Here is a 17778-nt window from a genome sequence, read left to right as displayed (position 1 = left end):
TGCCTATGAAAGTTTCATAATCTCCACTCTTGGAGGTGTTCAAGACTCAACTGGGCACAGCTTTGAGCAAGCTGATTTTGTTAGGCCTGCTTCGGGCAGTGGGTTGGGCTAGATGACATCTGGAGATCCCTTGCAATCTAAATTATTCTATGACTCTAACTCCATCTCCTGAGAGACATCCCAAGACCTAACGTTTGGCAAATCTAACAGTGCTGCAAGTTAACCTTCTCTTTACATGCAGCCATCCAAGCCCCAAAATCAGGAGTGGATTGGCACCTGAAAACATTGATTAGTCACAAGTCCCGCAAAGGTCTAATTTTTCCACTGGAAATTCTGACATTTTAGTTTAAGCAAATCTCTGCTTTCTTCACTGTGAAGGCTAACAGCAATTAAAGTGAAAAATGTGCTGTCCAGCTAACTCAGTCTTATGGCTAACTGTTGCCACCTACACAAAGAAGGAGCAGGTAATGTATGGACTCACCCCTCCACTGCTCAAGTATGATGGGCCAAAATGCGCAATGCTTTCCCGGAAAACTTAATGAAATATATGCTCAGAGCTGTCTCCCATTACCATACATCTTCAATCATATACTGAAAACACTTTTATTGCCACTGCTTTGCTCAGCAGCTAGTACAAGCATACTGCCTGATTAAAGGCTATTTAAGGTGCATCACATTCATATTACTGTAGCTATATGGAGTAAATCTACATTTCAGTACAGCCAATAATATTTCAAATTGCTCTACCTTGCCAAATCTTTAAATTAAGTGTTAGGAAACTTGCATACTGTATACAGCAAAGGCTTTAGGAAAGCACACTGCATTCCATCTGCTGCCAGGACCACAGTGCAAATTTGAAGTCTGGCTTTATTTCAAATACAAAAAAAAAAACGCTGAATGGTGCCAATTTTTTGTATTTCTTACAGAAAAAGCATGGATGTATACCTAACAAAAATACAGTATACATATTTTCAAAGAACTAAAGATAGCTTGGTTCTTTGTCCACTGCAACAAGAACATGTATTTAAATAAGAAATATAGCTTGGTATAACAGATGTTAATTAAAAAAAAAAACCCCACAAAATAGTAACACTAAAACAGCTCATCCTTTATGAGCTTTTGTTTCTGGAACAATAAATCACTTATGAATAGATACAAACAGAACTCTTAAAAGCTTGGGTTTTTTTTGGCTACTTAGGAAAACCACCTTCTGCTGAAAATCAGTGTATTTGAAACTGAAGGAGAATACTGCTTACTTTGAGTTTACTATGAGTGTTTTCCTTGCTCTAAGTCTTTTAAAATAAGAAAAAATAATTAAAAAGAAAAACAAAGCAAGTCTTAGTTTATGGCAATAAAGCCAATACAGTAACAACTTTTATGCAATCACACAACGAGTGACCTAATAAAATAAATGCCTGAGGTTATGCAACACAGAGACAGCCAGGCAGTTGTCTGGCAATTTTTTCTACCACCTTGATGCTTTCTTTTTCCTCCTCCTATGCACACTCCATAAAAATCCTTGACAAGCCATCCGCTTCTCTGTCTTTACCTGTTGAGGGGCTGGACAAGAAATCCATATCTCCCATGCTTTTTATTGTCATTTACCATTCTCCAAGCTAAAAAAAAAAAACAACTTTATCTCGTCTTTCCAGGCCATGCAAAATACAGCTGCTAAGGTCACTGTTTTCCAACCGAGTGATATCAATCCACTTTCCAAATCCCTTAAATTGCTCTCCTTATTACATCAGGCCATCCGTTTCAAGTTAGTAGTTAAGTTTGTGTTTTGCCCTAGACAAATCTACCACTCCCTATTGAACATACAGATTCTCTTTTGCTCCCTGCTTTCCCTGGGCTCCGCTGCTCCTTCCACTTCACTCGGGATGCTGGCTTCAAAGCTTCATTTTCTCCTACTATCATTTCCACTTTGTCTCCAATGCATTCCCCTGCGGCATAATGACCTTCCAGAGCTGTCCATTAAAATCACTACATTCTTTTTTATTTCTTAAATCCTCTAAGACAGACTTATTTCTCCAACCCTTGGAGAAAGTTTTCTTGCCAATTTTCTACTTATTTTTTCTACTTATTCCATTAGAAGTGTTCTTTAGCATGTCAGGCTGCATATTATTCTTGCTAAATAACTATACAATCCCCCATTTTTTCACACTCTTGACTCACCATGATAATCCTAGCAATTAACTTCTCCATAATCTTATTCCTTATACATTCTGGATGTTAATTTGTATACTTCTAGAACTTCATTAAAGTAACCTTCTAAAATATATATTTTATAGCAGTCTCAGGTGGGGAGAGAATAGAAATAGAGTGCACAAAAAACAAACCACCAGTCTAGAGAAACAGTCATGTGGAGTCTAACAGCATCACCAACGCAAACAAGAGCAAGCGTTGTGCTGTCACAGGCCCTGGCCTCACAATTGGACAGGTCATCACTCCACAGTTGAACAGGTCCGTGGAAATTAAAGTCTACACAGTACTTGGTAGAAAAATGTACATTCTATTCTGAAAGTTCTAACGTCATAAAATCTTTCACTTTGTATGTACTGAGGATGTTCCTTCAATGCTGCTAACATTACCACATATCAAAAAGCCATAGTTCAGTAAATGATGTTTTTCTGAGGGATACTAAAAACGCCCTTCATTATTAATTTGTCCCTATCGCTTAGGTTAGTGACTATGCAGTCAATTAAAACAATTAAATACATTAGCTGTACATGATTTACTCTCTGTCAACTCATATAGCTCCTTTGGAAAATAATACCTCTCTAATCTGTTATATTTACAAGTAGTAAATGTAATGTAAGTAGTTAATGTCAAAGTACCATTTGCTAGCTGGTTCTCTGTATCCAAAAGAAAGTTCTAAACATTGTTCTACGTATGGACTTCTTGTAATACTCTGGGCTCACACATGTATTCCTATCCCTGATCTGGCATTAGCTGGCATATGAGGTAGAGAGGCTAGAATTCATTCTGGCTATTGGTAAACTTTGCTTCTTTTACATACAAAAAGCACAAGAATTAGCACACAACTGTACCCTGCACTATTTTAGACCCTGAACCAAGGCCTTTAAATCAGATGAGGTTCACTATAGAGGCAATGAAGCAAGATAAGACCCTAACTGCCCTCTAGTGTGCCTAAGAGCCTATTTCTCTCTACCGACCACTGACATAGTTTAGGGTAACTACACTCCTAACACAAGCACCTAAAGTTAGGTGGGATGAATCCAGACCAGAGTTACACAGCATTTCTGTGACAGAAATGGGCATTGAAACCTGAGTATCTAAGTCATAGTCCACAATGGCTTCCTCAAACAGCTTCCACAGAAACTTACAGTTTATTTTTTAAATACACATATACACACACACACACATATACACACACACTCTCAGAAAGCTCTAGTTACCTACCTTATATTTTTGTGATTTCCCCAATACATTCGCCAAAGAAAACATAAGGGAATGATCATTAGGTATTAATTCCAGGGCCTCTCTTCCAACTGCTTCTGCTTGAGCTAGATTGCCTGGGAACCCATACAGTGGAAAAAGAGAAGGCATCTTTTAACACAGCTTAAATTATTACTTCTCATGCTGTCAGCACATGTTATCATATGACTAGCTCATTACACGCAGTTCTAAAGAAAACCAGCTACCAGACACAAAGGTAATGCCCTGCAGTACAAGACACCTAAAAGAAAATCATACTTTTTGTTTTCAACAGATAATACTTCAATAAGAATAGCAAAGTACAGACTAGAGTTCTAAACTTTGGTCTATAACACAAACATGCTTGCACAATGATGGCACTTCAAACAAGGGACATCAGTTCAACTTATGGGCTTGATCTTAAGTGATGCTCTATAACCATTGTGTCAGAAGGTATTCTAATATTTATAGACAGTTTCTTGATACTTAAAGAAGAGGAGAAAGTCCTTTTAGATAAAAAAAATAAAGCTTTGCGTTTTGCAAGACATTGAATTATTCATTAAAACATTCAAATGGACTTATACCTGTGTTATCAAGCAATATAATCATATTGTTCCAAGCCAAACTATGCTCTGGTTTCAGAACTGTAGCATTCCTCCATGCATTCAATGCATCTATATGGCGATTCAAATCTGCATACTAAAAAGAAAGAAAACCCCAGAAATTTCACCCTAATTTGCTTTACTTTCCTATCATACGCTGAAGACAGTAAAGAGTTATAATTTGTCTCACTCGATTCTAGTAGAATTTGTCTTTATAGGCAAAAATAAGAAATGTAAAAAGAATACTACAACAGTATGTAAAGTGGACTACTATACGTTCATTTTATATTTTCCACTGCTTTTCTCTGGTAACTAGGCTTGTTTTCAAATATATGTGTACCAATGGTATGGGGAAGAAAACAAACATGCAATTCAGAAATCTAAACAAGAGAATAAGTAAATATTTAATATAAATATTTCCAAGAATCTAGACTGAATTTTTTTGGCATAGTTCTACTACCTAGCCACTTGTTGAAACACACCAATAACTGCAAAACAGAAAACCTAATACTGAGAAATGATTATTATTAATCTCTTGAACAAAAGAACATAATCTATATTTTTGTTTATATATGTTTGCATGGAAAAAGTAGGACTAACAAATCAGTGTAGAAAGAAGTTTTCTGGGAAAGCAATAGAAAAACATGAAACCACCTTCAACTGCAAATGAAAAAACTGGGATAACTGTCAACACTTAAAAATGAAGCAGAATTTTATATACACACACAAATGTTACAGCTATCATTTGTTTGAAAATACTTACCAGCCTTCCTAAATTATAGTAACAATCTGGATATTTTTTCCTGTGTTTAATTGCTGTCCAGTAGCTTTGCTCTGCTTCTTCAAACCTTCTTAAACTGTTCTGTACTATTCCCAGATTCATCCATGCAGCAGCAAAATCAGGTCTAGGCAGTTTGGAAAAAAAAATAAAGACAGGACAATTAAGCATTGGGAAAACAGGATCCTATTGTACCATTTCTGCTCAGTTGATGCAAAACACTGCTTGGCATTGTTCTAAACATACTGTATTTGTACAGCCAAGGACAGCAACTCCTCTGCTTCTTGGAGCTCATTTCTTTCTTTCAGAATATTTCCAAGGTTGTTCATGGCATGCACATATTTAGGATTCAACCTAAAATTTGAAATTTAACAGATTATTATTTATAGGAAACATATTACTGTATGCAAATTATTAGCTCTGTAACACTGCAGAACACAAAAATGAAAACTTAAGCTTTTCCTCCATATGAAACATTAAATTGATTTTAGGATAGCTCAATAAAGCAATAACAATCCAAATACCTTACAGCTTCTCTGTAATATTTGATTGCAGCACTTTGATTTCCTTTGTCAGCCAAGTTTTTGCCAACATTGTAGTGCACCTGAAAACACAGATTGGCATTTTACCAGATACCATATAGTCAGATATTCTGTAGGGCCAAGCTGCTAAAAATTCTTACTCCAAAGAGATATAACCAGTATTTGTGTCCTTCACTACTTATGTTACAAGTAGATACACACTATGAATATAGTAAAACAAAATCTGAGGAATATATTAACAATTTAGGATACCTGTTCTAGCTAGTTAAAGAAAGATTATCCACTTCCAGATACTATAAATACAGTCACCACACTTTCCACAAGACTGCTCCTTACAGGCAGATCTCCTGCCCTTTATTTCATGTATTTGTCAGACGAGTAAGAGAAAGGCTGATTCAATCAAACCAACCTTAGCAGAAGAAATACTACAGAAATGATTACAGTATGATTAACTTTGCTTTACCTATAGAATAAGCCTGAAGAAATTCAGCATAAACAGAAAAACTAAGCTCCACTTAAAAAGAAAAACAGAAAACAAAAACAACTCTTACTGTCTTGGCTTAGGAGTGCATCAAGCACCATTTCTGAAATAAAATAAATATAATGGGTGTGGCAGCACGTTGGAGATCTTGCTTATTAAAAAATGCAGAAAGGAAGGAAGGATCCAGCACTTTGTGTGTAACTAGATAGGAATACGCACCATTTGAACTGCTGACAAGGACAAGACAAGAATTTCAGAATAAACCTGAGTTGGAAGATATCTCAAATCCTACCTTAAGACTATTGCCAGAAGACTAAATTATCTGATCGAAGGAAGACCCAAGTTTAGAAATATGACAGAAGTACTACGAGTACTTGCTCCTGAAAATAGACTTCTCAGCAACTGAATCAGAATTATTTCTTTAAATTACCTTACTATTTGAAATCAAATCGTGTATGCTTCAACCAAAACAAACACACAGTGCAATTTCTTTCATATTTTTCAAACATAATTGTGTAGATTTTAATTTAATTGCTATAATATTTAAAAAGCTAGTTGGCTGAATTCCATCTCTATACGATTGTGACTGTGCAGGAACATACTATGAACAAATGAAGATAGAAAACATTTTTCACACTTTCTAGAGTAAGTGAAAAAATAGTTTCCCTGGATTCAGAGACACAGCAAAGATACTATAAGCCTTACTAAGCACACACAGAAGCAGCTCTTCAGTTGCTTACAGTGGTCTGCAAGATCTAAAATAGATCTTCATATCAAATGCTTCAAATTTGCTTCAAAGCAAATTCAGTGTCCCATAAAAGTAGTTCTAGCACAGCTTCTAAGAAAAAAAATTTAAAGCGTTCTTTGTACATGCATAAAAACATAACAAGGTAAATGCCAAGAAGCAACAGAATGGTACATTTACATCAAGCATAGCCATTCCTAAAGACCACTTGACCATGAGAAGAAACTAGAATAGCATTGTTTCTCCCCAGCATCATTAATGTAAAATGATACATCCTGAAAGATGTTTCCTAGGACTCAATACTATTTTTATAGTACTTCTAGGAATTTTTCACCCTATTACAAAACCATTCTTACTAAATTGGATTGCTCTAATTATATATGCTGAAGTTTTCCATCTCAAAGGTATTCAGGGCAGATTAGGTTATCAAACTTTGCTGTGTTCCCAGATAAAAGAAAAATCATGGCAAAACAGAAAAAAATAAAGGAAGATTTTACTCAATAATGCATATTACCTGTTAAAATATCTGACTTCACATTTCCGTATCAAGATTAACCTGATTCAATTTCTTTCCTTCTCTAAGTTGTTTTTTCAAAAGCCGTAAGCATTCCCAAAGGAACGACTGGAGACAGACCATATGAGGAAAACTGTATATATACAAACCACTCATGCTCTCAATTGCAAGCTTCAACAGTCCTGTGTTAGGAAACAGTCCTCATTCCATTTTCAGATTCTATTTTTTTCAGTTTCTCAAAACATGGAACTTTTATGCCCATATCTGTCTCAAATGCAGCAGAGAAAAGAATATTGTTCTCATGCAAACAAAACTGCACAGATTGCAGAAACCTGAGAGGTATCAATTCTCTCAAGTCAAAGCATCAAATTAAACATTAACTGTACACGCACATTTTTTTAACTTAACTAAAAAGACAAACTGTAGTGTATTAAAACTCATGGCAAATATGACAGTTTATTAAAACAGATATTTTCCTCTCAATGGTACATTTCTTTTGTCCTCGTGTATAGCTCCCATGTGATAGAAAACAGTGTTTCCATACAATACTCCTTAAAATGAAGCGTTCCTTGTTGTATGTAGTTTTCTCTAATTTCCTTTCAAGGGAAGTTGTAGCCTTAAGTCCTCTTAGTATGGTGGTGAGAGAGGAAAGGAACAGAAGAAAAACTAAACAAAAAACCCACTCCCCTCCCACCTGCCCCAGCCTACCATACATGTCCAATGACAAAACCAGCTTTCAGACTGATCTATAATGGATTAGAATACACAGTAACAGCCTGTTTTTAAGGACAGAGTCAGCAAAGGGTTCCTAGGCATACATAGCCATTTGAAAGGTGCAGGTTACTTTTTCCGTACAGCCATCACTTCACTGGCCATTATACAGAGATAGATGCCAAGATCACCCTTTTGCTATACTCTGGGTGCCTCCCAGAAACCAGGGTTATGATAATCTATGTCCTCTGCACAAGGCTGTCGTAACTCTCCCCGACCTCTCCTGTGGCTTCCATCTGCACAACACAGAGGCCAAGTACACAGTGAGCAGGAAGAATCTGGCCTTCAAAAATAAGGGGCTAGAGTGACATTTTAAATTTCATTTCTAGAAACACGGCTCTTCGCCTTTGACAGATATAGCGCGTTCCAACCTGGAAGGGAGGATTTTCCTTTCCTCATTAAGGATTCAAGAGCAGACCGAGCATTTCATTATTAAATCAGTATTAAAGACAGATATTAACTGGAAATGACATACTGTGTTATGCCCACATGCTCCTTTATCAAATTTAAACAGGTAATTACTTTACAGTAACAGCTTTAAAAGGACCGTTTCTCAGGGCTGCATAACAACACAGGATTCTCTACAACCCGAGCAATTAGAAAAAGTAAGAGTAAAAATACCCTAGGACAGAACCTAGTTAACCTCAATAGGTATGTCTTATCCAAAGTTAACATAGCTGTGGCACCACAGACTAGCCAAAACATTGGCTCTGTATACTTGTCTGTTTACAATATATCAATGTGTTTAAGAAGGCAGTATAAAACCTCAGTCAAAAAGGCTGTATATTATTCTGTGTTAGACAGACACAGTGCTCAAAAACTGTGTGTGCACACGTTTAAATGAGGAACAGGGAAAAAATTCTATTTCCCTATCCAAAAACATTACTTTCCAACCAATTTCTTGCTTTTTTTCAAAGCAGTACAGGAAGAAAATGAAATACAGTATTATTTTCTAGGAAGTACACTCCCTCAGTTGAAACACCACTATCATCATCTATTTTATTACCTCTTCCCAGCTGCTTATAATCACCTTTTCAGCAAATATGAATGTTTGCTGAAAAGGATGGAGGCAGAGCACAGATGTCAAAATTTCTACAGAAACATGCAGATACCTCTGTTCAATGCCACATTAATGCTTACATTAAACACTTTTCTCTTTCCTCTGCTATTGAAATTGTTTTCTAGATAATAACAAAAAAAAGCCTTTTTGATTTTCCCATTTTGTTTGTGCAGTTAATGTTGTCTAAAGGTACTACTGCATAACTGCATTGACGTATGAGAAAATTTGATATCTAAAACGTTATCCGTGTGACAAAAAAAAAAAGAGTATAGCCTATCTAAATGTAGCCTACAGCATTTGAAGTGTATTCTGCAGCAGATATTCCCCTTCTGATATATAGCATAGAAAAGAATTCTCACTATATAAAGCAATGTTCTCTAGATCAGCTTTATGAATCCTTAAACAGTTAGCTGTGAATCTTGTTCTGTCACAAAGAGTTTTTACAAGACATTCTAATAAAGTACGGAAGGAAGTCTCACAAACTCTGTTGCATATTTGTCAGTATTACCATAGCTTGTATTTGAAAAACTTACATCTAGAATTACATTCTGCATGAAGCATCAAATACAAAGTTACCACCTTAGCATCTCAAGACAGACTGGTTAGTAACACACTCTATTGGAAATATCATAAAAACTTCCCTGTTCATTATTGCAGAAGAGTTATTATTGAAATGGCTTTATCTTATTACATTTATTAACTGCTGTCCTGTAAAGAAAAGCCATCAGCAAGGAGGAAGTACAGATTATGTACAGAATATTAATAATTTACAATCATTTAAATTCAGTTATTTCAAATCTAGGAAAAGAAAAAAGATACTTAGTGTATTTAATGATGCTATTATACGTTTTATTTACGTAATAAGAGGAAGTTATCCAGCAACCAGAACTATCTCTGCATTCTTAAAAACTTCTGTAGCTTTGCTAAAAGCCAAGAAAAAGTAACTTGGCATTTCTAACAGTAGCTAGTTTCATAATAAAAAAAGCCAACAAGATGAGCATTCTCAGGAATAATCTTCAAAAGGAATAACGTGTAATTACCTTAGAAGGTGAGCAGTAATACAGCAATATAGCAAAAGAGCAAATAGCAGTTCAAACCTCAAGGGCAAAAATCTTATGTATCTGTATCTGACCTAGCTGTCTAGACTTCTTTTATAACCAATGGTGAAGAAATCACACCGATTTATGGCACAGTCCTTCTGGCCTGTGTCAGGCATCTACCTCAAGATGATGATGAACCACGTGCTGAAAGGGGCTGTTTCTCCTCCCTAGTTACAAAGGGAGTATGACTCGCTCAGATATACATATCTGAAGTTAAGAAGGTAAAGCCCATCCCAATAGTCTAACATGGTGAAACATTGCCTGGTGGTAGTCATACTTTTACTGTAGCCTCTAATTAGATATTCCAGTACTTTAACAAGCGCTCTAGGACTAACTTGTAACATGCTGACATCAATGGGAAGACTCCCAGTTACATCCAGTGGGCCCTTTCTGAGCCATAGCACTGAATTATTCCAGATTTATAAGCTATCTGTAACAGATAATCAACATATCAGAAGACAGTTTCCATAACTGCTCACAAAATTTACTTTAAGAGAAACAAGATAGGCCTAGTTTTAAGTCATGTTACTGTATATCACGCTTGAGCTCCAGGAATTCAGTGAATCTACACTGTATGAAAAAAAGCGACGAGAGGAAAAGGAATATACAGGTTCCTTCTGTTCAGCTAAGGAAAATTCTGTCAAATGTGTTCAAAATGCATACTCTTTCAATCTGACAACCTTCCAAACAAGCTTAAGCGTAGAAGCAAGTTAAATGAGTGACATACTCCTGCACATATATAACCAAAAGCCTTAGCATGCTTCTCTCTAAAAAAATACATTTCTATTTTATAAATTTATAAATCTGTAACATTCTCTTTAGACATGGAGCTGCCCTTTCTGCATTGGGAACTTTTACAAATGTCAAAATCTTTTCAAATTCCTAATGGTATATTTCCAATACATTTTAAGATCCTTGGCCACCTTTTTTCAATGTTGATGCTGAAGTTCACTTTCTTGAGCCACACGCATCTATATCACTCAAGAGGGGAGACTCACTACTCTGCCAGACAATCTGATTTATTGCAGTTTCCACACCTCCATGCGAAGATGTTTAAAGGAGGCGAGTTTGAAATTAGAAAAGACATTGCTATAACTACTTGTTACTCAATATTATGGTAAATTTATTCTTCACTGCTCCCATACACATAATTTCGAATTAAAAAGAGCTACACCACAGACCTTGAACTAGGAGTTGTAGCTTTTGTTGGCACTTGGGAGACAACTGGAGATTCAAGGACTCTGCTACATAAGGGAAGTAAAACCCTGACCATGTGTTACACATATTAAAGACGTTCCTACCAAAAAAAGAAAAAAAAAAGTTATTTAAATTCTATCTTTTGGTCTGCATCAACCTCCTATTGGAATAAATTCAACAATGAAAAGTCCTTTGGAGCCATTTTTAAAGAAAGTCCACAATTTCAAGACAAAACCAGAATATCATTATACCTAGTTCCAATTTTTAAATTTATATTTTTAAAAACTGAGTAAATAAAGCTGAGTCTGTAAAGAAAAGTGAGATTGGCTCTCACACACAGACTTGGTTATGATCTTGCCTACCAGAATTCTCTACCACTGCAATTTTAAACAAGTTACTCCTTGAGCAAAACTGGAATGTGAGCCTATAAAAAACTCCATGTTCACATCACCACGCTCTACATTTCCACAAGCTGTCTCTACCAGCAGTACAGCTCAGCCATATCTGCAAGGCCCAGCATTGACAAACACAGGCTCATTTTCCCTGTACACTCACTGGCTTTAAACCAGCTGTATTAGTTCAGTAGCTTGCACACAGCTTATCGGCTCAAGCACAGCACTGTGTGAACACAGCTACACAGCTTCCCAGCCAGACATGGCTCTTGTCCAAGTAGCTTGGAGCACAGGCAAAGAGCGCGTGGATCTGTCTAAAGCACCCTTACCGTGGCAAATGGATGGAGCTACACATAAAGAAACAGATTGCATTTGCTCCATTTATAGAATGCGCTTGTTATCCAGAATACAAGATATACTGAGGTCATCATTAAAAAGGAGACGTTTGCCTGCCATTGCCACACAATAAGATACAACAGTTCTTCTTCTATGTACTGAAATCTGAGATTACTGAAAGGTATCACTGGCCAAATATATTGGTCAAAATTGCTTTTTAGAGTTCACTGCTGCATATTTGAATTCCAGTAGATATTAAGTTCATTGTTCTGTTTAGAAAATATAGCATTCACAGGCTCCAACTTAAACTGTGTATCTTGATCCATATTTTCTAGATACCACTCTAGATTACAAAAACCTGACTTTTAAAACATCCATGTATTTTTGTTGACGAGTTGAACCTTCTTACTCCCGTGCTCTTATCAGACTGTCTCTGCTAAAATTCAGACATCATCAGGGGTCTGTGGTACGCTCCAACAGATCACAGTCTCAGTTACCAAAGGACCACTGTGGATCTCACCTACCTGCAGCTGAGGTTCAGTCTTCTACGCTAAACACTGGTGTTCAGCTCAGTAACACATCCCATCCAGTCCCACCTCCCGCTTGCTCCCTCACTAAGCCTTGCAAGGAATATTGCCCTTTTCCTCAGTGCATATGACTCTAGCCCGAGCAGAAGTGGGAGCAAAGGTTTTACCCTCAGATTTTGCAAGTTACACTGATGATACGATTCTTTTGCCCTTAGCTGTGCTGGATGGACATACTACTGAAAGGTACAAAAAGGATTCTAAAAGCATAGCGTAGGAATTATTCAGGTGAATACATTACTATAACAAAATGTCAAAGGGAAAGAAAATTAAGTTGCAATAAACTGCAATTATGCGTGCAATTGTTTCAGTATATTGTGCTAGCAGAACATCTGGTTTGACCAGATGCTGTTGCTTAAGTGTATTTTCCCCCACCCCCAAGTTCTGACCTACACTACTGTAATTTGAACTGCATGGTATTTTGACTATGCTACCACTGCAATTTATGTCTGACATGTTAATGTCACATTCTTGAACCAAGCAAGACTTTGAGTTACACTGTACCACAATACACTATGCAAAACACCTCCTCTCCTCCAAAATCTGAAACAACTTTAAAAAAAAATAAGATTAAAAGTCCACATGCTGACTTACTTTTGCATTGAGAGGGCACACAGACAGTGCACTTCTAAAAAGCTGTTCTTCTGACCTCCACTGACTGCTGCGGAGAGCACTGCGCATGACATTCATCAATAAGATTCCAAGTACTACAGCAGCAAGAATTTTCTTAAGAAAAAAGAGGGAGAAATTAAGGATCAAACCAAAAATCTAACAGCATAGTAACTATTACACTGAAGCACTTCATCAGCTGTACTGACTGTTCTAATGGTACCTTTTGCTTGGCCTTCCTACTCAAGAGACTAAATCCATATGTAAACAGAATACAATATCCAATGCTGGGGAGGTAGATGACTCTCTCTGCAACAACAAATCCTACTCGGAAGAACAGGTTACTTGCAGGAAGAAAAGGGATAATAAGAAATCCAAGTCCCAGTGTAAGAATTCTGCAAACAAGAAGCAGATTCTCAAATTAACCATAAATCTCACCAAAAGTACCTTTTCCACTTACATATAAGCTTTATTTAGAAATTGTAAAAAGCTATGCATACAGAACACGGCATTCCAAATTATCTTCTGGGATCTACATACAAAAAATCAGATTAAGTTTCAACAAGTTTCAATGAGCTTTTGACACTTCAGTCCCACAGGCACCTTTGAAATTCTAGCTAAAATTCCCAGACAAGTAACCTTCATGCTTCCCTACCAGAACATAGCCCCGTTAATCATTAATGATACAATACCCATTTAAAATATACAGACAAGAAAAATAATGGTAAAGTTACCTATCCAGTTTTAAAACTAGCAAGACAGTAACCCCGGGGAAAAAATATACATCACTGTTAAGAGGAAACTCAGGTACACTTCCTACTGAGAGAGTGTCTTCCTTCCTAACAAAGACATCAAACAATACAGTAGAATCTATTGTGCTTAACCGCCTGAAAGCCATCTAGGCTCTTTCTACAGCCAGTGGAGACAGACACTTCTTGAGGGCAGTTTGTCCTACTTATTCTAGGTATCTGTGTTAGGATCAGTAACCCTTGATAGGTATGTCTCTATGTACTATACCAAGCCTAGACTGAGACTAGATAACTAACTTTTAGATAGCCAGCCTTAGGAAATCTGAACCCCATGTCTCTGTTAGGTATTGCTATAGAATACAATGGCAGTTTTCTACTCTAATTTATTTCAAATCAATCTCTCTACTGTAAACTGTAACATAGATTACATGATAACTGTACATGAACTGTAACATAGATTACATAGATTCCTATTTCTCTTCCCCCCTCCCCAAGTGTCCTAGGCCTTCACTTGACCTTCCCTGTTAACTTGCGAGGATAAAACTGCTCAGCAATATTGGTAGAGAATGTGTTTGTACTAGAAAGAATCAGATCACTTTTAAGAATTCCATCCCTCTCCAAAAAGATGTTACCTGTGCAAACGAGTATGAAAAGAGAGGAAAGGAAGGCAGATAGGATGTTAGTATTTAACTAATGGCCAGCATTTCTACCTTTTTTCAAGATTTCTCTCCTCCCTCTTTCATTAGTACAAGAGAATAATAAAGGAGATGACAACATGTAAGAAGGGGTTACAACACACATTAATTTATGGTCAGAACAGAGTGTAATCACTTTTTACCACCTACAGTGTTAAGGATCTCAAAATGCTATTTCAGAAGAAAAATAAAGCAGCCATCCATACCTCCCCTCCAAGTGTGCTTCCCACTAGACAGTGTACAGTGATGAGCCCAAATTGGGATAAAACTGTAATGACAGCTATAAATATTTATTTGAATTACATTTGCGACATACTGGTTCCACTGAATTGGTAAGATTATCAATACTGGGTTTAACAAAATAATACTGTACTCAAGTTGGCTAGGCATTTAAAATTCATCACTGTCTCTTACCTTCTCTTATGGCTGTCTTCTGAGCACAGAGCTTGGCATATCAGGCCAATTAGGCAGAACCAAAGTGCTGCTAGTGCAATTATCCTCCAGTCGCTGACGGATTTAATGAGGGGTATGCAGCCCATTGACCAATCAAAGCACAGCCACCAGGGACACAACAGCAACCATGCATTCAACGAATAGTAGTAATTATAGTTTATAGCCTGTCAGTCAAAAAGAAAACAAACATCTATTTGACACTAAACTTAAGGGGGGGAACCAACTTTAGTTTTTCTCATTGTTACCATTCCCCTTATCACCAAATACATCTTATAGAATAAAAAGGAACCTTAAATACTGTTAAATTACAACTAGTTATATATCCATTAGTTTTACAGCTGTGGAATTTAATGATCTTTATTTTATTTTATTTTTTTACATAGTTAAGTGCCTCTCTTATTCAGAGCAAGGACACAATTATATGATGTCCAACCAATACTGACATGTAAAAAGAACCATCTCACACAATAGGAGGAAATGTCAAAAGACAACACCTACTATCTTCACCCCTCATTCTCCATCTCCAGAAATAGTCTTAATGCAGCTAGAGGTACAAAGTCAAAACACACTCCAAATGCACCAAAGCAGAAATTGATGCTACTTCCCTCAATTGTGAGAGAACAGATGAGGAGTCAAACACAGTACATGGAAAAGGGGTGAAAACGAGCAAGATCTAAATCTCATACACGGGAAAAGGAGGGAGTAAAAGGAAACATACTTCAGTGTGTGCAGTGCATGTTAAACTGAACGCAAAGAATATATAAGGTATACTTTAAAAAAAAAAATTGCAGAAAATCATCTCAACTACACAAAAGAAGGTGACTCGTCGCATATCTCAAAAAGTGAAGACTGCCTGCTTTAATGTTTTTTTGCAGCTCTGAGAAGAAAACTCAATTTGATGACAAATGTTTTGAATTGTCCAGAAATCAGCAACTTCATGACTTACTCTCACAAACAGACTATCTGCAAATGAAGCCGGGTTGTCTACTTCAGTAAAAGCAGGTGGCCCTGTGCCCATAATCCTCCAGCGTATATAAAGTATACTGGCCCCTCCAGACAACAGAAGAGTAATCCTGAAAAGTAGCCCCTTTCTTAACAGCCCAGAATTCTAGAGGAAAGAAAGAAAAAAAAATATAAAAATGAACATTTTTGTTCTCCTTCAATCTACATTCACCTTGTTTTCCTCATCATTTCACTCAGTGAGAAAGAGGTTATTCTCACGCGCTTTTGTTATTGGACTTGACATTTTCCTTATTTTTGCAATTACTGGGTTAAATTCTCTGTTACCTGGCTCTGAAGGAAGTATTTTGCCTTCTTGTTTTACGGTGATACAGTTTATCACTATCACAGAACAGGAAAGGTACTGTGCCTTACCAAGTGTATGTAAGCACCAGCTATACTACGGCAAGCCAATAGCAACTAAAAAAAAGGCAGGCAAGGAATTCCCTCTGAAGCTTTTCTATGCTACTTTCATTGACTAATTTAAAAACACTTTTTGCAAACTATTTCATTTCCTTATTGATCAGGATCTCCAAGAAGTCTCTCTTCTACAAATCCTCAGCAACTCTATAATCGATGCTACTTTATAAACCAATTTCTGATAGGGAATTTGAACAGAATACAGCTATTGGTACTCAGCACATTGGATGGATCTATCCTTTCTTTTTAAGAGAGGACATATGATTCGTGAACTTTGCTTTAAATAGCTATATCTAGTTGACCTTTCCTGATGGAAAGAGTTTTCTCCACTTAGGACTATTTAGAGATGAAATTACATGACTACATACAAACAAGCTGTTGTTTCAGTTCTAGAAATTATACTTTCGATGATTTCTTTCCATAAGCACCTAAAGAATATTCTCACTTCACTCTGTAGAGGAATTTAAGAGCCCCATAGGACTGTGCTGTTCAAAAGCGTGAGCAAACTTCTCTGCAATGAAACCACTGGCCCATGCAAAGTCCAATGAACACTATTCTGCCTTGCCGGACCCTGCACGGGAGAGCCAAATGATTTAGTGCACATTTGCTGTTCAATAAAAGTGATGTTCTAGTAGGCTGTTGGACTATCCGGTTGCTACCAAATATTTTTGAGGCTGATTACTTCTGCAATTTGCTTACCAATGCGGATGCTAGCTGACCGATTCCACTGGAGCTGATACCAGATAAAGTGATATCAACAAAAGTCAAAAGTTCACTCTTTAGCGATTCAGCACTTAAATGGTTTTTCTTTCAAGCTCTTACTAGGTACTCTCTCCTATCTGGTAATGTGTATTCCGAAGAAAAGAGTATAATACTTTAGTGGGATTCAGTATGTAGATATAATAGTATTTTTATGTACTTTTTCAAATGTCTATTTAAATATCTCATTTTTAAATCTGAAAGAATAGTGCACGCTCTACTCTGATCAAAGAAACGACGTTAGACATCCATTTGAGGTGTCTAGCCACTGATCCTGTAGAATTTGTTACCTCAAGCACTCAGTTTTTCCGAGTATATAGACACCATATTTTTAAGATAGCGCTGGGAGAAGACCTGTGTAATGGATTTCTGTATCCAATGCACTTCAGATGCTCTCCCATTGCCACTCGTGTTGCGGCAGAGATGTCACAGCACGTTGTCTTTTTTAGCTGACTGAGAATTAAAGAAAAATAACAAGTATTTTCAAAAACAACAACAAAAATGTCAGAAGTTGCATCCTTGTCTTTTGGTACATGATTGTCTGAGTAATGAGA

General features: G+C 36.7%; 1 protein-coding gene across 7 annotated transcripts in view; it reads right to left on the bottom strand.

The window, feature by feature from the left end:
* The window catches only part of TMTC4 (transmembrane O-mannosyltransferase targeting cadherins 4), a 53194-nt gene that overhangs the window by 6097 nt on the left and 29319 nt on the right, over positions 1-17778 (bottom strand). For all 7 annotated transcript variants that reach the window (XM_068927981.1, XM_068927956.1, XM_068927972.1 and 4 more), the window contains 9 exons: positions 15993-16154; positions 15008-15210; positions 13373-13544; positions 13135-13266; positions 5343-5422; positions 5065-5172; positions 4804-4945; positions 4023-4137; positions 3424-3536 (listed from right to left, as the gene is read on the bottom strand). In XM_068927981.1, coding sequence (XP_068784082.1) covers positions 3424-3536; positions 4023-4137; positions 4804-4945; positions 5065-5172; positions 5343-5422; positions 13135-13266; positions 13373-13544; positions 15008-15210; positions 15993-16154 — 1227 coding nt within the window. The remainder of the gene's footprint in view (positions 1-3423; positions 3537-4022; positions 4138-4803; positions 4946-5064; positions 5173-5342; positions 5423-13134; positions 13267-13372; positions 13545-15007; positions 15211-15992; positions 16155-17778) is intronic.

This window comes from Struthio camelus, chromosome 1 (assembly GCF_040807025.1).
Source record: "Struthio camelus isolate bStrCam1 chromosome 1, bStrCam1.hap1, whole genome shotgun sequence".
In the NCBI taxonomy this organism is placed as follows: domain Eukaryota; kingdom Metazoa; phylum Chordata; class Aves; order Struthioniformes; family Struthionidae; genus Struthio; species Struthio camelus.
This window is presented reverse-complemented; position numbering and strand designations above follow the sequence as displayed.